Source organism: Lepidothrix coronata, unplaced genomic scaffold (genome assembly GCF_001604755.1).
Source record: "Lepidothrix coronata isolate B3197 unplaced genomic scaffold, Lepidothrix_coronata-1.0 Scaffold199, whole genome shotgun sequence".
NCBI lineage: Eukaryota > Metazoa > Chordata > Aves > Passeriformes > Pipridae > Lepidothrix > Lepidothrix coronata.
This window is the reverse complement of record NW_016690379.1, coordinates 744,079-768,570: the sequence shown is the minus strand read 5'-3', so window position 1 is coordinate 768,570 and position 24,492 is coordinate 744,079. Positions and strand designations below refer to the sequence as shown.

The 24,492-nt window shown below is 60.0% G+C and overlaps 1 protein-coding gene across 1 annotated transcript in view; it reads left to right on the top strand.

Annotated features, from left to right (window-relative positions):
• TMCC2 (transmembrane and coiled-coil domain family 2) overlaps window positions 1–22,712 on the top strand; it is a 24,779-nt gene extending 2,067 nt beyond the window's left edge. Inside the window, exons 2-5 of the mRNA XM_017832122.1 lie at window positions 5,675–6,193; window positions 19,452–20,386; window positions 20,664–20,799; window positions 21,464–22,712. Coding sequence (XP_017687611.1) covers window positions 5,675–6,193; window positions 19,452–20,386; window positions 20,664–20,799; window positions 21,464–21,775 — 1,902 coding nt within the window. The 3' untranslated portion in view covers window positions 21,776–22,712. The remainder of the gene's footprint in view (window positions 1–5,674; window positions 6,194–19,451; window positions 20,387–20,663; window positions 20,800–21,463) is intronic.
• Window positions 22,713–24,492: the final 1,780 nt, after the last annotated feature.

The window sequence follows — 24,492 nt, the reverse complement described above, 5'->3', positions numbered from 1 at the left end:
GTAAGGCCCCTTCCAACCCAAACCATTCTGTGACTCTGTGACTCCATGATTCTGTGCTCCATGGGGATGTGGAGCTCGGGGCCGTGCAAAGCTGGGATATCCTCACCCTGAGGAGGCTCAGCTTGGCTTAGCCAGGGCAGTGTTTCCCATGCACATCATCCCTCAGCATCACCCCCCCTCCTTTCTCCATCCCACCCGGGGCCCTTCTCACCTGCACAGGGGGTCAGGAGGGGGTGGGAGCGTGGGGCAGATGGCTGTGAACAGCACCCCAAGCATTCCTGGGTCAGCACATCCAGCCTGGAGCTGGAGCTGGAGCTGGAGCTGGAGCTGGAGCTGGAGCTGGAGCTGGAGCTGGAGCTCAGCCGGCCCTGCAGCCTCACCCCGCCGGCAGCCCCGGCCGTGGCCAAGAGCCCATTGATTTTATCGACCTGAGCGTGGTACCCTGCTGCAGGTTTGCTTCCAGTGCTCACCTCTAACGCGCCTGTAGCTCAGCAATTAATTACCTGCATGGAATAAATTCTCAGACTCGCTTCACTGGGCAGAGCAGATGGGAAGCTGTGCCCGGGAGCTGCCCGCAGCTTCCGTGGGGCTCTGCCACAGCCACCACGAGCAGCCACTTCACCTCCTGCTGCTGCAATTAGGGGCATCTTTAGTATAATCTGAGAGTTTTCCCACCCCAAACCCCCTCTGGAGCTGCACAGTGGGGTGGGTCCAAGCTGGTCCCTCTGCTGTGCCCAGGCTGGCACGGTGCCACCCACCAAAACTGACGGCCTCAGCTCCCCGTGGAGCAGCATAAACTTTCCTTTGCTGCCCAGCTGAAGATGGATTTGAGCTGGCAAGCTGGAAACAACAGGCTGCCTTGTGTCATCTCCCTCCCTGAACCCCGGCAGATGCGTGGCAGCTCTCCCTTCCCCAGCCCTGCTCCCGCTCCTCTGCTGCCAGCGAGGGCTCCATTAGGGGAAAAGAGGGAAAAAATAAGTTCTGGCAAGGAGCAGGGCTGATGTGTGACACAGAGTTCTGCTCGACAGTACAGCAGGTGGCAGGGATTGCTGTGCTCTGCAGCAGAGTGACTGGATCCATGCAAAGCACTGCAGAAGGAGACATCCAGCCTCTCGTGGCTGCCAGGGTGTCCCAGCACCACTTGGTCCCACTCCCACTGTCCCCAAGCACCTCTGAGTGTTTCCCCTGGGTCACTCTCTTGTTCTCCCCAGTGGTCTGATCTGGCCAAGGGCTGAAAGTTGAAGCCTGACATCATTTCCATCTCCAGTTTCACGGTCCTGGTCTTCGTGGCTCCTGCCTTTCCTGCCTTTGAACCTGAAAGCCAAGATCAGTAGGAATCCAGAGGCATCGGCCTAAGCTCTTCCCGCTCCTCAGGGCCTGATCCAAACCCCACATCCACGGACAAAATGCTTCCCCTGGGCTTTGTGGAGCTGGGGAGTCCCTCCTGAGGAGGAGGGAGATGAAGGACAAGGGGAGGCCCCACCACAGGACTTCACTTCCCAGCACTGGGAGCAATGGGGTTGGGACAGGGGTGGCTGAAGGGGATGGAGTGAAGCATAAACCTCCCATTTCCTCCCACTCAGCTGGTTTATTTTTTTTGGAGATCCCAGGGGGTTGGAAGTGGGGGTGGAGACCCCTCGATGGGATTCATGGCAGTGCAGGGAGGACAGGGAGGATTCCTCCTCTCCATAAAGGTCACCAGCCCCTATTCTAAACCCCGAGGTGCATTTATATTTAATCCTGGGCACGAACAATTTTCCAGGCGTATTTTGGTGCTGAAAGGACACGGCCAAGGTGAGCTGGCTCCCCTGTGGCTCTGGCATGGATGGAGCTGTTGTCAGGCAGTGGAGCAGTGCAGTCCCTGGAGCAGCCACATCCATCACCTCCCCGGGGCATCGCCCACCCAAAGCTCTGGGGCTGCTGGCAGGGACCCCCGGGGGTCTCTGCTGCACCCCAGGACCCCCTGGCCCCTCAGGGAGGGCAGAGCATCCCCCCAGGCAGGGTGTTCCCTGGAGTTTGTGCCGGGCACAGCGGAGGGGAGGGAGCGCGGGGCCCTCCCGGGAGCTGCACTCGCATCCCAGCGGGAACAGGCTCGTGGTGGTGTGGGCTGCTCCATGCCCAGCTGCCTGTGATCCCACATCTGGTCCCCTCCAGGATCCCCATCCTTGCCTCCCACTGGATTTCAGCCCTCAGCATCCCCCCAGTCCGCTGAGAGGTGACAGCCGTGGCAGAGGCGGCCGCGAGCTGCCCCGGTCCCCCAGGAGCACATCTGGCACATCTGGCTCCTCTCAGCACCAGCAGCAGAGATCTCACCCTGGAAATGTCACCTGGGATGGGGAGCTCGGGAGGGGCCTGGAGCCCCCCACACCTGGGCAGTGAATTCCCTGTTTTTCGGGAAGAGGCTCCGGGAGCTGCCTGTCACTCCAGCGTGTCGGTAGTGCCTGAACCACCATGACTAACGGTTGTCACATGTTTGTTCCCTCCTGCTGGCCCCGGGAGGAGCAGTGTGCCTGTGGGGGAGTGCCTGATTTGCAGTTTTAGAACAGCTCCACGTTTGCCTTGGCGTTTTTTTGGCAGCGGGAGGAGCGGCAGAACGGGAGCTTGGGGTGCTCTGTGAGGTGGGGCTGAGAGGGGCAGCGGGGCTGTCACCCCGTGGGGACACTCTGAGCCTGTCCCCCAGCCTGGCTGGAGGGTGCTGGGGGGTTTTAGGACCCCCTCGGTGGGGATCCAGAGGAGGATCAGCTGGAGGAAGCAGCAGGAGGACTGGAAACCCCACCTAGGGAAGAGCAGGACCTGTTGGCTCCTGCTGCTGTTTGGGGGCTGTGAGCTGTGGCCTCCCCTGTCTGGTGGGGGATTGGAACCCCCTGTGCCCTTAAAATAAGGAGTGCTGAGGGATGGGATGGGATGGGAAGGGATGGGACTTCCCCTGTGTCTGTGCAGTGCTTCAGAGAGCCCCAGAGTCTCGGCTGGAGCCTCTGGGCAGGCCAGGGATATAAATAATTAATAGTAATAATAACAATTGAGCAGGATTTCGCAGCATGTGGCCGTGCTAGAAGGTCATGGCAACAAGATCCCCTCCTTGTGTGTCTGTCTGAAAGCCGAGTAAGAGGTTTGGGTGTCGGGCTGGAAAGAGCTGGAAAACCATTTAGTGGGAAACTGGGAGGTTTCAGTGGCAGGAGAGCCACAGTGGGCAAGGGCAGCACCTGGCTCTCCCATGGGATGTTGCCAAAGGGCAGAGGCCAAGACAAACCAGCCATGCAAGTCACACTTTTCCTGCAAGATACGTTGCTTTGGGTTAAAATGGTTTTTTTTCCCAGCTCTTCTCAGTGCAGGTGGAGCAGGGGCTGCTCCTTTGAACTCCACAGAAACAAGTCCCCACCACCAAGCAGGAGACCCTGGCTGCATTGATGAAGAAGTCCAAAGAAATATAGATATTTTGGCATTAAAATCAGTGTTTTACAGCTGTCCACACTGAGAAATTAATCTCTGTATCCAGTTATTATTTTGCTGTTCCAAAACAGCCCATGCGGACGCTCTGTCCCAAGTGGTCTGGTGCCAGAAAAATGCCTCTGCTTTGGAAGTGCAGGAATTTCCCAGAGTAACAGGAGAAAACAGAGTTTTTACATCAGCAGATTCTCTGCAGAATCACCTGTTTGTGGCCACCACTCCCAACAACTCCATGCAGACAAACCTTGAGCTCTGCGAGCCGTTGGTCCCGTGGGTTCCAGCCTGGAGTAGCAGGGCTGGGATTCCTCTCTTTGCTTCCCTTTCAGGAAAAACTTGGAAAGGGCCTGAGGAGAGTTTGTTTTAAAAGGCTCATTTCAGTCAGGTGGAGCTGTTGGACCAAAAAACACCTGAGGGCTTCTGGCTCCCACCTCTGTGTTTGCTGCTGGGAAAACCTCTTCTCCTTCACTGCCAGCTCCACTTTTATGTTGTTTTCATCACCCTCGAGGAAGGGAGTTGGTTGTTTCTTTTCACTTGGACCTTCTAAAGAGCTGAGTGTGCCCCTGAGGGTCTGCCATGCCCTCGAGGGGAGAAATCTGAGGGTTTAGTGTTATTACCTACCTAATGCAGCCTCTGTTTCCATAGAGACTCTATAAATAGAATAAAAATTTAAATCACTATTTCCCGAAGTAGCATTTCAGCTACCGTAGATTTATTATATATTTCCCAGGAAAAACCAAAAGGATGGATATTCTCATTGTGAATGGCTGAGGGGAGGATTAAAGGCTTTGCCTGCAGAGTTTAGTGACACGGGAATCTCGTTGCTGGTTCCTTGTCAGCGTTGCAGGTGGGATGGGAATTAGGACCTGCTGGATTTGGACCTTGTGGCTTTAATATCTGGGATTTTTTAGGAGAAGGAGTCCTTTCTGTATGGCCATGAAATCCTCCTCAGCCTGCAGCTCCTGGAGGTCATGTCTGGAACATCAGAGCTTTTCCAAAATCCCAGAGCCTTTGCCAAGTGCTCCCAGCTCCCGCTGGTTTCCGAGCAGGAGCTGCTGTCACGGGAACCAGCGTCCCTGGGGACAGTCCTGCCACAGTAAATCAGAGGTGAAGTGGCCCAGGACGTCAGCAGGGTCAGGATTGGCGTCCTCGGAACGGGGAACGCTCGGCTTGGCTCCAGAGTTGAGGCAGGGAACAGCGGGGCAGCCCCGTGCCCTGTGATCCGCCGGGTTCCTGGGGCTGCTCGGGGAGGGGAGCTTTGGATGTCCCAGGAGCCTTTACTTGCTGCCTGGCAGCTGTGATGGAGCGGGGATCGGGGGGTCTGGGGTCCGCTGAGCCCTTCGGAGATGCTGGAAGTTGCTGCCCACGCTGCTGCCCCCCTGACTGGGCACACGGTGCAGAGGGCACCCGGCCAGAACCTGCCAGGGATGCAAATCTGGGCGATCCAGTGGCTGCAGGGAAACCTGTGCGGGCTGTAATCGGGAGCAGGATCTGTTCCACCATCCATATTGCATGACTGCAGCGTGGCCCTGGCCACCCCCATTCCCGGGAGCCCTCCTGGGAACAGCCCTGTGCTCCGTGGGAATGCCAGTCCCACCCCTGGGAGAGGGACACCTCAGGGGCTGCATTTGGTGGCACAGGGCCGTGAGCTGTGGTTTTACCCCCATAGGCAAGGCAAGGCCAGCCTGGACCATGGAAAATCCCACGGGGAAAAGGCCCCCACCCCTCCAGTCCTTCCTGGAGCAGTTGGCTCTTGTGAGGCTCCAAAGCTGGGAGTAACCTTGGCATTCCTAGGGAAGGAAGAGGCTGCTCTGTGCCCTCTGCCTGTGGGGTTGGGGTCTCTGTGCAGCGTGTTGGCTCCAAACTCTGAGGGTCTTTCTGCTCTTCTTGCTAATTTAAGGATAACCAGGGCTCATTGGAGACCCCCTGTCACGTGGAATGCTGGTGGAGCCACCGTGCTCAGCCCTGTGCGCCAGCAAACGGCCACTGATATTTAGGATTTTCCACGGGTGTAAGTGCAGCGCTGGCAGCAGGGCTCGTTCCCTTCCCAGATCCCTTGGGGACGGCCTGGGGGGTCCCCAGAACCCCCCAGGAGCTCTTTTTACCCCCTCAAAATCGGGAGCCGATTTCGGTCCCGCGCGAAGCTCCGTCCCTCGGAGCCGCGGGCGCCGTTAGCGGGGCGATGCCACGGCAGCCGCGGGAGTTGTTCTCCTCTGCCCCTGTCCCACAGAAAATCCAGCAGCTGTCCGAGGGCTCCATGTTCGGCCACGGCCTGAAGCACCTGTTCCACAGCCGCCGGCGCTCGCGGGAGCGGGAGCAGCAGCAGCAGAACCCGCAGGACTCGCTGCCGCCGCCGCCGCCGCCCGGCGCGTCCGACCACGAGTCCCCCGACGAGAAGGAGCGTTCCCCGGAGATGCACCGCGTGTCCTACGCCGTGTCCCTGCACGACCTGCCCGCCCGGCCCACCGCCTTCAACCGCGTGCTGCAGCAGATCCGCTCCCGGCCCTCCATCAAGCGCGGCACGAGCCTGCACAGCGGCGGCCGCCGCGCCAAGAGCGGCTCCCTGGAGCCCCAGAAGGGCAGCCCCCACCTCGGGCGCAAGGCCCCCCAGGACAGCGGCCTCACGGCCATCCTGCATCAGCACCAGGGCCGGCCCAGGTCCTCCTCCACCACGGACACTGCCATCCTCCTGGCCGAGAGCGGGGCCGTCTACCTGCTCACCGAGGACACCGAGGGCCTGGCCGATAAGGTAGGGCTGCTGGGGGGGAGCTGGGGGGGAGCTGGGGGGGCTCAGCCTGGGCAAAAGGAGGCTTAGGAGGGACCTTCCCACTCTACAACTCCCTGACAGGAGTGGGGAGCCAGAGGGGAGCCAGGCTCTCCTCTCAGCGACAGGACAAGAGGACACAGCTTAAGCTGCTCCAGGGGATGTTTGGGTTGGACATCGGGAAGAATTTCTTTGCAGAAAGGGTGATTAGACGTTGGAATGGGCTGCCCAGGGAGGTGGTGGAGTCGCCATCTCTGGAGGTGTCCAAGGAAAGGCTGGGTGTGGCACTCATTGTGTCTGGGTGACGAGGTGGGGAGGGGTCACAAGTTGGACTCCAAGATCTTGGAGGGCTTTTCCAACCTCAGTGGTTCTGTGATTCCGTGGCTGCCCCCGGCCTGGGCTGAGAACACTCTGCAGAGCCGGGGCAGGGCTGGGTGCAGAACACCCCAAAGTGCTGCTGGGATGAGATTGTCCCTCGGGGCAGCGCTGGTGACACCAGACAGTGGATGGGAACCAGTCAGGTCTGGAGCTGCTGGGGTTGATGCTTCTCTTGTGGGGAAGTGAAGGCAGGGACATGCACTGGTCTGATTCCCAGAGAGGGACTTGAGGGAAAGAAGAAAGGACCTGGCAAGCCCTCTGTGCCAGTGGGATGGGACCCCTGGCACAGGCTCTGAGGGGATCCTGGCAGCCCAGTGCTGGGCACCTGTAAGGGTTGAGCTGTGAATTGTCCCATCCAAAGTGATTTTTGAAGCAGTCCATGCCGAGCTGATGGACAGGATGGTGTTTCCATCCAGTGTTTAGTGCCATTAATTATGAACCAGCCGAGATTAGCCCAGCAGGCACATTGAGTTCACGGGGCAGGCAGGGAGAGGTGCTCCAGGAGCCAGTGGGATTCTCCATGTTGGCTTCTCTCCTTGGCCTTTGGAGCTCAGGGGGTGTCCCACTCTAAAACTGCTCTCTGCAGCCCTGAGGGCCAGAAGTATCCTTCTTTTTTTTTTTTTTTTTTTTTAATAATTTACCTGAAAATACCAGCCACGAGTTGGCAAAGCTTGGCATGGGGAGATGGGCAGGCAGGCTCTGGCATCCCACGGGGGCTCCTGCTGAGTGGTTTGTCAGGAATAGCTGTGCCATGGGGTGGCAGGGGCTGGGCAGAGCTGCCAGGGTGGGACAGCAGTGGGGTGTCAGATCCATGTGCTCCCCCAGGCAGTGGCACCCAGCGGGTGCAGGGGACGGGAGCGACGCTTCCCACGTGCCCCCCACCCAAACACTCCTCTCTGCTTGCTCTCCTAGAGGGAAATCTGACCTGGACACTCCTTTTGCCCTCTGAGCTAATGGAAAAAGGCTCAACCAGATAGTTTTTCTTTCTGTTTCCCTGGGGCAGTGGCAGTGCCAAGCTGCAGCTGACGCTCGTGGTGTGTGGCGGGTGCCAGCCCTGCTCCCCTGCCACCGCCGGGACGTGGGAATCTGGGCCCAGGGGATGAACAACGTCATTGTATCAGCAAGAAATGACTGCCCAGGTCCTCCTCTGCCCCCTCCAGGTCCTCCTCTGCCCCCTCCAGGTCCTCCTCTCCCCCCTCCAGGTCCTCCTCTCCCTTTACTGTGTGCAGATCAGGGCACTCCGACCCTTCCCCGCTCCTCCCCACTGGAATGTGGCACACGGACTGAGTGCCCACGCAGAGGTAGGAGCAGCAGGTTGTTAATTGGAGCCAAAAATTTCTTCCTTGTGGCATTGCCTTGCAAGGAGCCCAGTCCCAGTGAGCCCTCTGGGGTTATGGCCAAAGCTTTGATCCCGCTGGGACAGAAGCCCCCAGAGGGAGGCAAGAGCAGAGCAGGTCCGTGTCCACTCCCAGGGCAGCACAGAAAGGGGATGAATAATTAACTGCATATGATACAAAGAGTAATAAGAAGAGAGGAGATACTGGGGCCTTTGTGAGGCAGTGGAAAAATAACCTATTTAGAGAAACAAGAGCTACGTGATATTCTCGTGCCGGATTATTTTTCCATAGCCCTCAGGAGCCTCCTGCCCGCAGCAAACCAGCTCCTTTTCCTCAGGGGTGGCTGGTGTGGCCGTGCCCTGGGCTCCAGCACCCCCAGGAGGGGGGGTGACACTGGGCCAGGATTGCTTGGCATCACTCCTGCCTTGTCCTCAGGGATCTGACACCTCCTCCCTGTCTCACCCTCGGGGGCTCCTGGGAAAGGGCCATTTCCCCCCAAAAAATGTCATGCTGGGTTTTCCCCCCGTTGCATAAGGAACACACTCTGGATGAATCCCTCATGGAGTCACTCAGCAAGTGCCTTACAAACAGCTAGAGATTTTTTTTTCCCTTTTCTTTTTTTTTTCTTGATTAAGTTCCTTCAGTTCTCCCTTTTACCTGCCCTGGCTCCTCACCCCCTGGTCCCTGATGGCACCAGGCCACCTTCCACCCATATAGGTCCTGGCACACACAGTTCCTCCCCCCTGAACCCCTTAATTCTCTCCAGGTGGCAGGGAGCAGCTGGGGTGGCTGGAGAGGGACCATGGAACAGTCTGGGAATTCGGTGCTGGGTGCCAGTTCCGACCAGGGCTCGTGGTGTACCCCAAGAGGTGCCTCGTGTGCCCCCCTGTGCTGCCCTGGGGAGCAGTGCCAAGGGCTCACCCCCACCCGGGGCCAGCAGAGGACTGTCACCTGTGCCACAGGCTGGGGACAAGGCTTTGCTTTGCGGGGTGATGCCAACCTGGAGTGTGTATTCCGTGGTTTCCCCCCCTCCTTCCCCAGCCTTCCACCCCTCCTGTGCCCACCTCGTGTGCGTGGGTGCATTTGGGGATGGCTCGGGTGAGTTTGAGATGACTCGGAGGATTTTGGGATCCCTCGGGTGAGTTTGGGATGACTCGGAGGATTTTGGGATCCCTCGGGTGAGTTTGGGATCCCTCGGATGAGTTTGGGATGACTTGGGTGAGTTTGGGATCCCTCAAGTGACTTTGGGATCCCTCGGGAGAGTCTGGGATCCCTCGGGTGAGTTTGGGATGACTCGGAGGATTTTGGGATCCCTCGGGTGAGTTTGGGATCACTCAGATGAGTTTGGGATGACTCGAGGATGGCTCGGATGAGTCTGGGATGACTCGGACATCCCCTGCCTCCTGCTGGCAGCTCGGCACCGAGGGTTTGGCTGCCGGCGCTGCTCCGGGAGCCCGTGTGTGTCTCTGGTTTGCGCTTCAGGGGTCTCCGCTCACCCACGACCTGCGGGAGCATCCCTGGATCCCAAACCCCCCTCCCCTCCCGCCTCCCGCGGCTCTCCCGTTGGTCCGAGGTGGCACGTTCGGGGCGCACATGGCTGTCGATGTGCCCGACACACCGGGACGCGCCGGGGGCACGGGTGCCAGCGGCGGTGCCAGCGGGGGGAGGCTGCGGCGGGGCCCGCGCGTGGCTGCGGGAGCGTGCGGGAGAGGGAGCTTTCTCCTGATCTCCCTAATCCCCGCGCTGGTGACCCGCCAGGCCGCCGCCAGGGGCGGGCACACGGGAATTGCCGCCTGGCACGGACGACGAGGCCCCGGCGCCGGGGGTTGTGGGGACGGGGGGGGGGTCTCCCCGCAGCCCCCCATCCCCGCGGCCGGCGGGGTGTCCCCGCAGGCTCCCGGCGGGTCTCCCAGCCGAGCGCCGGTGCTGGCGGGGCAGAGCATCCCGGGGGGAGCCTCGCCCCCCGCGGGGCCGCCGGAGCTGGAGCGGGGCGGCCGCGGGGTTCTGTGCCTGGTGCTGCCGGGGGGCTGCGCGGACGCCTGCGGGGACTGCGGGATGGTCCACGTGCAGGTGAGCCCCGCCTCGGCACGGGGGGTCCCCCCGGGGGTGGGGGGAGCGGCGCGGGGGCAGCGGCGGGGCCGGTGGCCGTTAGAGGGCGGCGTTACCGCAGCGCTGCGCCCCGTCCGTCCGTCCGTCCGTCCGTCCGTCCGTCCGTCCGTCCGTCCGTCTGTCCTCTCCCGGCCGCCTTCTCCCCGCGTCCCACGGGGGGGGGGTCCATCACAAGTGTCGCGAGTGCCGGTGCTCAGCGCGGCTCGGACCCGCCGAGAATCCCCCGGGGGGTGCGAGGGGCCGGACCCCGGTCGGGCTCGCTGTCCTCGGTGTCCCTCGGCAAGTGACAGCACCAGCTGCCACCGCCGCCCGTGTGGCCCCCCCGGGCCCCTCCCGCGGCCGCCTTGGCCTCCCGGAGCAGATGCTTCTCCTGTGAGACGCTGGAGGAACGGGGGGAGCAGGGGGGCTTTGTGCCGTGTCTCAGCTTTGGGCTCCCACCGGCTGTAAGCCACACTTGTTTATGGGTTCACAACCCAAGTGGGCTGTTTCCCTGCTCCGATCTCCTCTCCCCACGGCCCTCTCCCTGCCCCAGCCCTGCAGGAGAGGGTCTGCAGTGTCCTGGGGCTCTGCCTTGCAGGGGGGACCTGTCCTTACACCCCCAGCCCTGCTGTCCTGCTGCCTCAAGGGCACCAACCCTCTGGACACAGGGCGGGATTCATCCCGCTAAATTTAGATTCCCCCCGGGTCAGTGGCTATATTGGGGCCAGACGGATTACAAGCAGCAGGGAGAAACCTGGAATTCCTGGGCACCCCCCCAGGGTGGCTGTGGCCCGTGGGGGCAGAGGGGTTTGGGGTGGCTGAGGGGCTGTGGGACGGCTCAGCCTTCGCCGGGGCAGCTTGGGGATGGCAGGCAAAGTTCACTGTCCCTGCCCTGGCATCTGCTCTCTGGCACGTCCAGCTCAGCCCTGGGCTCCCTCCAGCCCTCCTGGCATCCAGCTGCCTTCAGTTCCAGGGGGAGGATGGGGTTTCTCCCTCCTACGGCTCCAGTTTCCCAGGACTGGTCTCAGTCCACGACTGGGACAGGGACGGGGACGGGGACTCTGCACAACCCACCTGTGGTTGTCCCCACGTCCACCCCAGGCAGAAGTTTCCCAGGCAGGGGGTTTCCCTCGTTCCCTGCCTCAGTTTCCCCAGCTGGGAACCGGAGCCAGCACATCCACGCCTCGGTGAAGTCTCGTGCATCTCTTCAGGAGGATTTGCTGGCAGAGGCAAAGCACATCCTCCCCTCCCACCCAAACTCCCGAGTTCTGGTGTTGAAATCCCAGGGAAGGAGGTAAAACAGGCCAGTGGTGGCTGCAAAAGGGAACAGAGGCAGTGGTGCTGTAAAGCTGCCCTCTCTGCAGCCCTCAGCCCCGTGGCTGGGCATCCCTTGGGCACGTGGATCCCAAGGGGGTGAGCTGAGAAGCACCAGGGTGTGGAGACCCTACAAGTGCCCAGGGTTTTGAGGGGGAATTACTGACCTTGGCTGCAAACTGGGCTCCCACCAGGCCATCCCGGAGCTGGAGGTGTGAGAGCCTTTGTGCCCAGGGGAGCTCCTACCTCCCCACCTCCACCTGCCCACGTGTGGCAGGGGAATGAGTCTGCCAGCCAAGGGGGGGCGGTGGGAACTCGTTCCCACACTCCCATCGGGATGGTGCTTCCAGGAGCGCTTTGCAACAAGCAGATAATAGCTGTGAAGACAAAGGCAGGCGAGATTGCTGCTTAATTAATTCAGGAGAAGAATATCAGACTGTGGTACTGATTCACCCCGTGCTGAAGACACCTCGTTCCCCAGCCTGGCTGACATATGGCTGCTGATTCCAGCCCACCAGCAGCTCCTGCTCCCGTCAGGCAGCGCTGCCAGCGCCACGATCCCGTGGGATTTGGGGTCTGCTGGTGTGTGGGATGGATGCCCAGGGCGCAGGGTTTGGGGAGCAGGGTTCGTGTCCGTGTGCTGGGATGTCTCCCAGCCATCCCTACCACTGGGATGGGGTGTGATGTGTCATCCTGACCCTCCTGAGTCAGGATGAGCAAGGCAGGGTCCTGCCTTGGGACTCCTCACCTCTCCCTGCTTCCCCCTCAAATCCTCCGTGCAAAAGCTCCCAAAAATCCCTCCTGGCTGCACAAACAGCCTGTTGGAGGTGTGGAACCCAGCTGCTGGTGGGTTTAGAGCTGGGTCACAGCTGCTGGAGCCCCCAGGGTTATTCCCTCCAGCAAAAACAACAGCAGGAATTTTTTTCTAAATATTCTTCAGGGCCCTGAATAACTTCACCCAGGAGGGCTGGTCACTGAATCATCCCTGCAGAGCTGTGACCTGCAAGCCCAGGCCACAGGGGAAAATCCCCAGCTTGGAGGATGTGGTGTGGAATTAGGGAACACTGGGATCTGTGTGGGGTGGACGGGCACAGAGGCTCAGGGACTTCCCGGGGGAGGATCCTGGGATCTGCCTGTCTGTCCTCTGGGTGCCATGAGCCCCGTGGGATGAGATTCCTGCTCCTAGGCAAGGACTTGGGATGTTCAGGGATAAGGGGTGAGGAGCAAGGTGGTACCTGCAGGAGAAGGCCAGGCTGCTGCTGGCAAGGGTGGAACTCTTGGCCGAGGAGCCACTGGCTTTGGACACCAAAAGCACTTGGGAATGTGATGCTGAGGAGCATCACAGCAGATCCTCACCTGTATCACCCTCCTGGCTCCTGGTAATCCATACACAGCTTTCCCAGCCTCACTGAGGAGACTCTGGTGCAGCTTGGATGGTTTTCCTCCTGTTTTCAGTACCTGCTTCCCTACACTAAGCCCAGCCCCAGGGAAAGCACAGCCCAAGCCCCAAGTCTGCCACCTGTTCATGTTGCACCATAAGGTGACCCATCTCTTGGGTGAGATGCTCAGACCAGGAGTTTGTGGGTGGATCCTTCCCTGCTCAGCACCAGCACACACCAGACCTGCTGGGATTTTGTGGCCATCCAGGGATTTTTTTTGCATAGGAGCTGGGGCTTTTGGGATTTTTAAATTTGCCTCTTATGGTCAGGCCTGAAAAAACAGCTGCCTGCCACTAAAGCAGTGTACTAAATCTAAAGCAGAGCTGGGGGTAAGGATAAAGGGGAGTCTGACACCAACCTCTTGGGTAATTCCCTTGCAAAACCACCACCTTTCCCGTGCCAGGAGATGTTTTGAATCGTGTGGAAGGGAGTCTGTGCCCCTGGGAGGGGAAATGCTGCACCACTGCTCCCCCTGGCTTTGCTGGGGCATTAATGAGCGATGCTGTTGCTTCTGCAATTGTTTGTTAACCTTCCCCTTGTGCTGGGGAGCTGAGGGCAGGTGGTTTCCAAGGAATCCAGCACCTGAGATCCCCAGTAAATCCCCAAAACGCTCTCCATGTCTCGCTGACTGCACAGTCTCATCCTGAACATCCCAGCCTTTATCAAGTCCTCGCTCCATCAGCGTCCTCTGGGGAAATCCGTGTTCCTCTGTCCTTCCCCAGGCCAGGGACAGCCCAGCAGGTCAGGCAGGGTTTGTGGGGGGCACTGCTGGGTTGGGCTGTGTCACAGCACCAGGGCAGGGCAGTGCCTGGCAGCCCCAAAATCTGTTGAGGGAAGCAGATAGCAGATTTCGGAGCAGGAAGGGTGCTTTGCACAGTGTCCTGTGCAGCTGGGTAATGTTCCTGCCCTGCTGAGACGGCAGAAGAGTGATGGGAAGTGACCTCTGACTCCTGTGCTAAAAGGAGAAGTGATGCTATGGGAGATACCAGCCCCGAGCTGACCGTCCCTCCTCATCTGCCCCGTGTCATGCCCGAGGCATCCATGGCCCGAGGCTTGGCCAGGCTGCTGAATCCACCCTCTGGGCTCAGGGGGACGGCTGAGCAGCAGTGCCAGCCCACGGGAGACACACTGCTCCTACCCAGGCTGGCGAGGAGCCCCGTGTGCTGCCAGCACTGTCCCCGTGGGCAGCGCCGCGGCGTCACCGCGGGCTCCGGCCGTTCCCCGCGGCCCCGCAGCGTCCGTGCAGCACCAGGAGGAAGCTCTGCCCTCCGTCCTCACCCTTCCCCGGCCTGGCTGAGCACCACATGGTAGGCACAGCTGGTTTCTGCTCCTGCTGGGTTTAATTTTCCGGGGAATCTGCTCTTCTCTCTGTGCCTTTCGGGATGGTCGGTGCCGGTGCCGCCGGGGTGGGAGCCCGGGCTGGAAGTGGGCAAGGATTTTAGTTGTTGGTGTTGAGCTGTGTGTTGGCAGCTTCACATCACGGATTGGGCCGTGACAGGCTGCTCCAGCTCTGCCTTCTCCCTGCTCCTGGCACCCAGTGGTGCCCAGAGAGCCGGAGCCCAGTCACCAGTGCTGGTCCAGGAGTGCCTGGCGTTGCCAGGCTAAAGGCTGCGGGGTCTCAAGCACCACAGCTCGGGGTGCAGCACTGCTCTCCAGCGTGGCAGGCTGCACTTGCAGGGCACAGATGGCTGTGGGACAGCCCAGGAGGCCATGCAGGGCACGAGGCTGAGCAGTGCTGGGCTGGCTCAGCTGTGGGAGCAGCACAGGCTTCCCCATTACACATGGATCTAGGTCACGGTCAGCTCATCGCTCCGGCCTGCTCCGCTCCACGGGCGGCTGCAAATACTCCCTAAGCTCTTGTTGCCTCGTTGCTTTTTTTTTTTTTTGAGGAATAACTAAAGCAGAGAGCTGCAAAGGAGCCTGTCCCAGTTAGCCCCGTGTCTGTGGCCACAGTGGGTTTGAGGTTTCAGCATCAGCAGGGCTTTGGTCTGGCACAGCTCTGGGCTTCAGTTCTGCTTCCTTCAATCGCTCTTATCCAGGCCTGATCCATCAACCCTGCTCTGTGCAGCCCCACGGGTCTGGGGGGACTCAAACATTCAAGCTTCAGGTCTCCTTCTCACCCAGGAATTTCCCTTTGGCTCCTCAGCAGCTCTGCTGGCCCAGGAATAAATGCCCAGTGCCCAGGGGGTGACTCCAGACTGCCACTGGCTTCAGCTGTACCCGAGCCTGTCCCCGCTTGCTTTTCAGACATCCCATTTAATATCTTTTTGAATTGCACGTGAATCTGCAACACCTATATCTGGTCAGCCAGCTGGGTGTGTTTTCTGTGCCTTGCACGTTCTCCCGTGGCAGAATCGGGTCAGTGCCTTTCCCTCCATGGGAGAGGACAGATCCAGGTCCATCCAGTGCCCACCGAGGGCCAAGACACCTCCTGGTCCCGGCAGGAGTGGCTGGTTCCCATTTAGCTGCCTCAGGCTGTGCCCAGCTCCGTGCAGAATGACTGTGTTTTCCCCGTGTGCCTGTTCCACCGGGGTTTTTCCCCGATGGATGCCCTCCCCCTGCCTCTCCCAGGCTGTACGTGCTGCTCTGTGACACAGCAGATGCCAGGAGCCCGTCCCGACCCCCTGCGTCAGGGCCCAGGCAGCGTATGGGGCTGGAGGCGTGTGAATATCCCGGCACGGGGACGAGAGGGGGGTTTTGCGTTACAGCCCTGAAAGCTCCAGTCGCTGGGAGCTGTAAACAGCTCCGGCAGATTTCCTGAGTCGGCAATCCCGGCGGAGCCATCGCCTCCGTCCCCGCGCTCCCCCAGCGCCCGGGGCCAGCCCTGCCGGGGCTGCAAGGGGGGGTCATCCTCATCCTTCTCCTCCTCCTCCTCCTCCCTCCCTGCTGCTCCCCCCAAAACTTCGCTGCCATCAGCTGCTGCTTTCTCCCCGGCCGGGCAGCGGGCCATGGCAGCCGGCACTGCCCGGGCATCGCTGTGGGGACACGGCCGAGCCACCCACGCCAACTAGCCCCGGGGCACCCCAGCGCTGCCCGCCATGGAGGTAGGTCCTGGCAGCTGTTTGGGGTCCGAGTGAGGCGATGGGGAGGATGGTGATGGGCAGAGAGACCCGCGAGGGGGGTTCGGTACCTCCGCTCCTGGCGCGCGGCGAACGGAACCCACCAGGGCCGTGCCGGGTGGGAAACTCCTCTGGGAGCTGAATCCCCGAACGTGCCTCCCTGCATTATGTAAGGAAAATGGTTCTCAGGCTGGTAAATCAGCGGAGGCAGCTGCTGCCAGCCCGCTGTGCCCATCCAGGGATGGCACGGGAGCGGGGAGCGGGCAGGGCACGGAGGGGGACACGGGCTGCCCGCCTCGGGCACTGCTGCAGGCTCCAAAGCAGGGTGGGAAGTGTGAGTCAGGGCTCCTGCTTCTATTTTCAACAGCTGGGGTGGGTCTGGTGGGAATAATAGCTCTGCTCCGGGAGGCTCAGGGCTGGGAAGGCACGTGGGGATGGGGACAGGGACACTCTGGGTGTCCCTGGTGACACTGGGCAGTCGCCGGCTCACAGGATGCTGTGCTGAGTTACACTGATAAAGTGCTCTGGGGAAGAGGGGCCACATTTAATAACTGCCCCAAAATCACCCTCCCCACGTCCACTACCCACCTGCATTTCTCTCCCCCGTGGCTTTCCACAGCCACAGAGGGACCCAGACACGGTGACACCTTTGCTGTGGAGCCGCCGGATCAGCGCAGCAGCTCCCTGCGTGTGCCCTGCATCCAGCATCCCTCAGCAGCCCAGTGGCACTTGTTTTTCCCATGCCTGAAGGTGCACGTGGTCCTTCCCACGGCCTTTGTATCCCAGCCAGGAATCACAGCCACACTTTGCAGGGAGAGTCCTCGCTCCAGGGGGGGATGCAGCACGAGCCGCAGCATTAACTCATCCAACCGTGCTTCCCAGTGGGCTGGAGGGCTTGGAAAACAGAATAGTTCAGGGTATGAGTAAGTGCCTCGAGAGTTTCACTCTGAACTTTGCAATAATTGTGCAATTTCTTAAGGAGGGGGTTAAATCCAGCCGGGGGTGTGTGGGGAGACCCGAGGCTGCACTGCAGGGCCCCGGCCCCAAGCTCCTCACCTGCCTGCTGGGCTTCCCTCCACCAAACCTGCAGCACCAAAGAACCCGGCATTGCATAATTGTGCCAGGCCATGGCCCTCTAAGCACTGTTTGCTCAGCTTATTAGCTCGAGCCTTTTGCATATCTCAGCTCTCCTGGGCCGAGTTCTGTTGATAAGAATAATTTCCCTCCCTGTGTCCTGCATTCCTCCCGCATCCCACATCACCCCCGGCCCTCCCCTCCGAGCCTGCCTGGAAAACAAGTGCTGGAAAACAGCACTTTCATTTTGATGTGCCTACCAGAGGGCTTTCTGCATGTAGGGAAAGTGTGGCTTTTAATAATCCCCTTGTTAAATCCACTGCACAGTCATTTAGGCTTGCTGGGATTTAGCAGGCAGTGTCTGTTAATGCTGCAGAGATCTGTATTGTGGGGTTTTTTGGTTGTTGTTCTCAAAGCAATAACCTGATGTGCCTTTCCTATGATCTGTCCCGTGTCTGAGAGAGAGCAGGGGACAGGATTTCATCCCAGCCCTGTCAGCATGGATGGGCAGCACTGGATCTGTGCAGTTCCCCACCCATCCTGCCCCTCCCTTCCCCCCGTGCTCCCAAATATAATCCCTTGAATAAATCCCAGAATGGTTTGGGTTGGAAGAGACCTTAAAGATCATCTTATTCCAACCCCCTGCCACAAACAGAGACACCTTCCACTGTCCCAGGCTGCTCCAACCTGGCCTTGGACACTTCCAGGGATGGAGCATCCACAGCTTCCCTGGGCACCCTGTACCAGGGCCTCCCCACCCTCACAGGGAAGAGTTTCTTCCCACTATCCCCTCTAAACCTACTCTCTTTCCCGTCCAAAAGATTGGCTTTACAGGGGTGATTCCCAAACCTTTCCCTCTTTGGAAACTTCCCCCCTTGGCTGGCCCAGCCGGGGTTTCCCATTTCGGTACCTCCGGACCTGCCTTTTCCTCTGCCAGGGGCAGTTTTTCCCTCTCTCTCTGCACAGAATTGCACATCTGGGCAAAAAGTCTGTTTCCTGCTGCTTCTAATTTTTGCCTCTTGATAAGAAACCAAAGCAAAACCCTTCGTGGAGGGCCCAGCCTGGCTGAGTGGCTAAGAATAGCCTGGCAGCAGGGGCTGAAAACTCGGCAGTTAATTTGTTGGGAATTAATGTTTATTTAAAAATCGCCACTCCAGACAGTGAGTCCAGCTGGGTTCTGCCTTTTGCTCTCATCCTCCAGCCTATGCCCCAAATTACAGAGTGGAGAGAGACCAAAAGCCCTTGGGGAGGGGGCTGGGGCTGCTCCCAAGGAAGCTGAGAGCTCCAGATGAAGTTCCAACACCCCCAGACTCCCAGCAGGACAACAGGGAAGGAGGAGATGCAAGCAAATAACAGGAGGGCAATGTTGGCTCTGGCTTTTCCAAGCCCCCTGGGGACCTGCTGCAGATGGGAATGTTCACAAGCAGCATCTTGAGAACATTCCTCCCTCCTGCACCCGGCATTTCCTGGAGATAACACACTCCTAAGCAATGATCTCGCAGCATTATCCCTATTAAGGGGTCATTCGGGGAAAGTGTGATGAAAATTAGAAATTATTCAGGTCTGCCAACAGTATTTAACTTTCAAGCAGCTCTTAATTAGAAGCCAGGAGCCATTTATACAACCGGGGAGGTTTTGCATAAGAATCTGCATATAAAACCCAGCAACTGGAAAGATTTAGTGATTTTTTTTTTTTTTTCCCCCAAGTGGCCAAGCAGCAATTCTGGGTTGGAGAGCACGAGGCAGGACCTGGGTTGCAGTCCAGGCCCTGCCAGTGATTTTAAATGTGGCCTCGGGCAAGTGATTTCCTCTCCCAAAGCTCCATTTTTTTCCATCTGTAAAATGGAATTCGGCATTTGTCCGAATTTCCTGGGTGGCAGCTCGTGTTTCCGAGAGGGGTTTGGCATTGCTAGGTGAGGAGGATTGGAAAAGCAAGCAAAGGAATCCCTGCACTTGCAGCTCTGGGATCAGGAGCTGATCCCAAGTCACCCACAGCTCGGGGTTAGGGCAGAGTTTCTCTTGGGCTGAACTCCCGGGGGCATCCAGGCTAAAAGCCAGGCTGAAAGCGAGACTAAAATACCTCTGGGTTGCTCAATCCCTGTGCTCTCTGCTGCTTGGGTGGGAGATCTCATGATGGGTTCCAGTTGTCCTCTCTCCTTTCCCTGGCTGGCAAGTCCAGCAGCCCAGAAAGGCAGGTCCCTGTCCCTGCACGAGGCAGGGGCAGAAAGTCAAGGCGAGCTCCTGGTGGCAGCAGATGCTCCTTGGTGAAAGCCACTGGGAAAACCCAGCCCCAAACCCCTGATTGTTTGGCTGCTCTGCTCCCTCACTGCTGTATTCCCGGGATGCCAGCAGGGGTGGTGTGGCTGGGAAATGTTCAACCAGCTGGAAAACAACCCAACACCTTGGAAAACAACCCCACACCTCGCTGTCGCTCTGGTTAACTATTCTCCTGCCCAGCTTGTCCTCTGTTCTGTGCCCCCTGTCCCCTCCTCTCCCCTCCCTGGGGTGTTTTCTCCCTCCCCTGAGCATGACCCCGCTCTCTCTTCACTGGCAGCTGGACAAGGGGGACGTGACCACTCTGAACCTGCCCCCGGGCGCCGGGCACGGCGACGCCGACGGCACCGTGTGCCTGGACGTGCCCGATGGCACCCCCGACCCGCACCGGACCAAAGCCGCCATCGAGCACCTGCACCAGAAGATCCTCAAGATCACGGAGCAGATCAAGATCGAGCAGGAGGCGCGGGATGACAACGTGGCCGAGTACCTGAAGCTGGCCAACAACGCGGACAAGCAGCAGGCGTCGCGCATCAAGCAGGTGTTCGAGAAGAAGAACCAGAAGTCGGCGCAGACCATCGCGCAGCTGCACAAGAAGCTGGAGCACTACCACAAGAAGCTGAAGGAGATCGAGCAGAACGGCCCCTCCCGCCAGCCCAAGGATGTGTTCCGGGACATGCACCAGGGCCTCAAGGACGTGGGGGCCAACGTGCGCTCCAGCATCAGCGGCTTCAGCGGCGGCGTGGTGGAGGGCGTCAAGGGCGGCCTCTCGGGGCTCTCCCAGGCCACCCACACGGCCGTGGTGTCCAAGCCGCGCGAGTTCGCCAGCCTCATCCGCAACAAGTTCGGCAGCGCCGACAACATCGCCCACCTGAAGGACACGCTGGACGACGGGCACCCCGAGGAGGCCTCGCGGGCGCTCAGCGGCAGCGCCACGCTGGTGTCCAGCCCCAAGTACGGCAGCGACGACGAGTGTTCCAGCGCCACGTCGGGCTCCGCCGGCGGCAGCAACTCCGGCGCGGGGCCCGGCGGGCTGGGGAGCCCCAAGTCCAACACGCTGGACAGCCACCACAACAACTTCGACACCATCCTGGAGGAGCTGCGGGAGATCAAGGACAGCCAGTCCCACCTGGAGGACTCCATGGAGGACCTCAAGGCGCAGCTGCAGCGGGATTACACCTACATGACGCAGTGCCTGCAGGAGGAGCGGTACAGGTAGGGGTGGGGGGGGCCTGTGTCACCCAGGGGGGCTCTTTGGGGACCGTAAGCCACCGTCCTGGGCTTGTCCAGCTGAGCACTGCATTCCAGGGACATGGAATGTCCCCACTGCCCTCCTCGCTGCCGGACCCTCGTGGAGGATCTTGTGATGTTTTCCCTCAGCAGCCACAAGCAGGGGAGGGTTGGAGGGGCCGGGTGGCATCCCCAGTGACAGGGGGAGGAGGGCAGGGGGGTCTCAGGGACATCTGCCCAGCTCAGTGCCCCTCCTGCACAGGTACGAGCGCCTGGAGGAGCAGCTGAACGACCTCACGGAGCTGCACCAGAACGAAATGACCAACCTGAAGCAGGAGCTGGCCAGCATGGAGGAGAAGGTGGCCTACCAGTCCTACGAGAGGGCACGGGACATCCAGGTAGGGCAGGGTGAGGGCTCAGCCCCCTCGCTGCACCCTCCATCCACGGGGAGAGGGAGAGACCCCGGGCTGGGATAGAGGGTGGGGAAGGGGGATCCCTTTTCCTGGCACCCTCCAGGTCACAGCAAGAAGCAGGTAACTAAACCATGTCCCCAAGACCATAGAATGGGTTGGATTGGAAGAGACAGTAAAGCTCATCTCCTTCCACCCCCTGCCATGGGCAGGGACACCTTCCACTAGCCCAGGTTGCTCCAAGCCCCGTCCAACCTGGCCCTGGACACTTCCAGGGATGGGGCAGCCACAGCTTCTCTGGGCAACCTGTGCCAGGGCCTGCCCCCCCTCCCAGGGAAGAATTCCTTCCCAGTATCCCATCTAACCCTGCCCTCTGGCAGTGGGAAGCCTTTCCCCCTTGTCCTGTCACTCCCATGCCCCTGTAAAGAGGAATCCCAGCGAGTCCCTGCTGTGCTGGTGTCCCCGGGTGCTCCAGGCCAACACAGTCCCCCCGTCCCAGTTCGGCTCATTTTCCCTGCTGAGGTGGGTCCTCCCAAACCCTCCAGCTCAGCCAGAGCAAAACCTCCCCACAGCAAGGTCCGGGAGGGTGGGACAGGCACCGAAATCCCTGGGGGGGGCATCCCTGGAGCCGCTGACCCGCCGCCCCTCGCAGGAGGCCGTGGAGTCCTGCCTGACGCGGGTGACCAAGCTGGAGCTGCAGCAGCAGCAGCAGCAGGTGGTGCAGCTGGAAGGGGTGGAAAACGCCAACGCCCGGGCCCTGCTGGGCAAGTTCATCAACGTCATCCTGGCCCTCATGGCCGTGCTGCTCGTCTTCGTCTCCACCATCGCCAACTTCATCACGCCGCTCATGAAGACCCGCATGCGCATCCTCAGCACCGCCCTGCTCGTCCTCCTCCTCTTCTTCCTCTGGAAGCACTGGGACTCCATCAGCTACTTCCTGGAGCACGTCCTGCTCCCCAGCTGATCCCGCAGCTCGGGGGGGAGGCTTTCCATTTCCCGCCGAGGAGAGGGAGGAGGGCACGGGGGTCCAAAAGCCTTCGGGGTTGTTTCTTCACGCGCTCGGTCCGGCTGCTTTCCCGGCCCTCGGTGGCCGCCTGGAGTTGGAGTTGGGATCCCTCAGTCAGTCCTCTGGGGTGCTTGGGGAGGGTGGGATGGGGAACGAGGAGGAGTTTTGGAAGACATTTTTGGTTTATGGGGCGCTGGGTTTTTTTCTAGGGGGGTTTTGGATGGTTTTTTACCCCGAAGTCCGTGGGAAGGAGATCTTCTGCAGGGCTCTTCAGGTGGTGGGAAGGATTGAGCTGGACCAAGCCTGGCTCCGGGAGAGCTTCCTGCAGAGAGAGGAGAGGGGTTAATTGGGGCTGGGTTTTCCCTTTCGTCCTTGACGACCAAGGTGGCGAAAAGCTCAGTTCTGGGATGGAGCGAAAGCAAAGCACGTGGTGATGGAGAAAGCGGGTCCAAGGCAAACACAGCAGGACACACACGTCCCACCAGCCTCTCCCGAGCCCAGCACAGCCCAGCCAGGACAGAGCAGGGCTGTGACAGCGTCCTGGTGTCCCCACAGGGGCTGGGCAGACACAGGGGACCCGGTGCTGCCGACGGCACCGGCACGAGCGAGATCCCCTCCGCTGGTTTCATTTATTTATTTCCCAGTTCTTTGGCTTTAGTTGATCCAATCTCTTCAGGGACACCTGGACTTTCTGGCATCACGCCTCTGAGTTCTGCAGCCTCTGCCCCGTGTCGTGTGTGTGTGCGTGTGTGCGGTTTTTAATTTAATTCCAGACTCTGTTTCCATTTGTGAATCAAAGCTGGTGGGGTACAGGGGTGGGGGAGCAGCTGCCTCCCAGCCCCACCCCAGAGCACAGCATGCTGTCTCGGATGTTTCTTAAATTATTTCATACATATATATTTATGTAATATATCTATACACACACATATATATATAAATATATATATAAAAGTACGTGCACAGCCAGGTCCTCCTCTGGTGCAAAACCACCGGCTTTGAGGCCCTGAACCACTTTGCCTCAGCTGAGAATTTGGCCCTTAACATTTTTCCATGGCACTTCCCAGGGCTGGCACAGAGCACAGGGAGCTGGGGAGGGTTGTTGGGGGTCTCACAGGTGCACGTGGAGGAGAAGCTGCCTGTCCTCTCCCACCTCCTCTCTGCTCCCAGGGCCAAGCCAGCCCACCCTGCATCCCCTCAGCACTTGAGCATCACCTCTCACACCAGCACAGCTTGAGCATCACAACTCCTCTGGCACCTGGGAGGTGACACGGGTTTGGGATCAGAGAGGAGGTTCAGCCAGGCCCCTGTGCAGGAGCAGGGCTGGGCCCAGGTGGGACACACAGGTATGGACAGGCCACACCTTTGTGGAGGCTCCCTGAGGCCCCTTGCTGCAGGTGACACCCAGGGCACCCCCTCTCTGGGGAGAACAGTCACATTTATCCCCATGAACTTCATCTGAGCGAGGTGGGCCTGCCCAGAGTGGGGGACCTGCCCCATCCTGGGGTCCAGCAGCGCTCCCTGCCCTGCCACGTCCCAATCAGGAGCACCTTGCACCAGGTCAGCCCTTTCTCCATGAGACACCTGTAAGAACAAAGCAGAGAATAATTAAATTCCAAAGCCAGAGCTCCCTAAACTCAGCTCCATCCACTGAGCCCAGACCCTGAGAGCCCGCTGGGGGGACCCCAGGGGTGCAGCTGCCCCCGCCCTGCCAGCCCCACGCCCGGAGGGAGGGAAGTGGATGGGGAAAAACCCTCTTTGCTGGTGGTTCTCAGCGTCGCAGGCAGAGGCAGAGGGGGCTGCGGGCAGGGGGACGCGGCACCGCGGACCCGCAGCCACAGGAGGGCCCCCGGTCCCCACCGCAGATCCCGGAGCATCTTCTCTTCCCGCCGGACTGGGGCAGGGGCAGGGTGGGGGCCCGGGGTGGAGTCCCCCACCCCAATTAGCGCCTTAACCCCTTCCTGCCCGCAGCGCAGCGCTGCCACAGCTCAGCACCAGCAGCCAGAGAATCACAGAATGGTTTGGGTTGGAAGAGACCTTAAAGCTCATCCAATTCCATGCCCTGCCCTGGGCAGGGACACCTTCCACTAGCCCAGGTTGCTTCAAGCCCCGTCCAACCTGGCCTTGGACACTTCCAGGGATGGGGCAGCCACAGCTTCTCTGGACAACCTGTGCCAGGGCCTCACTACCCTTATTTTAAAAAATGCCTTCCTTATATCCCATCTAAACCAACCCTCTTTTAGTTTAAAACCATTTTACCCCTTGTCCTGTCACACAATTGCTGTGGAGATTTTGGGGCAGGAGCCCCACACATGTGAGTCCTGCCACCCCCCCCAGCCGGTGACACTTGGGGACATTCACATCAGAACGGTCATGTCCTGGCACTGCCCAGTCCCTGTGACCTCCTTGGCAGCAGCCAGAGGAGGCCCCGGTGCTGGGGCAGCGTCAGAGCTCCTCCAGCCTGCTGGGTGATCCCATCCCAGCGGGAATTTCGGCACCTCCCGTTCCCAGACCTGCCTGTCCCTCTCCCTGCTCCTCACTTCCACTCCATCCTGCCCCAGGGATGGGTCGTGCCAGCCGGGACTGACACCCCACTGCCCCTCCAGCATCCTCCCGCTCCCCGGGCAGGGCACCCGGCCGAGCCCCCCTCTCGCGGGCAAGCAGCTGGCACACGGGGC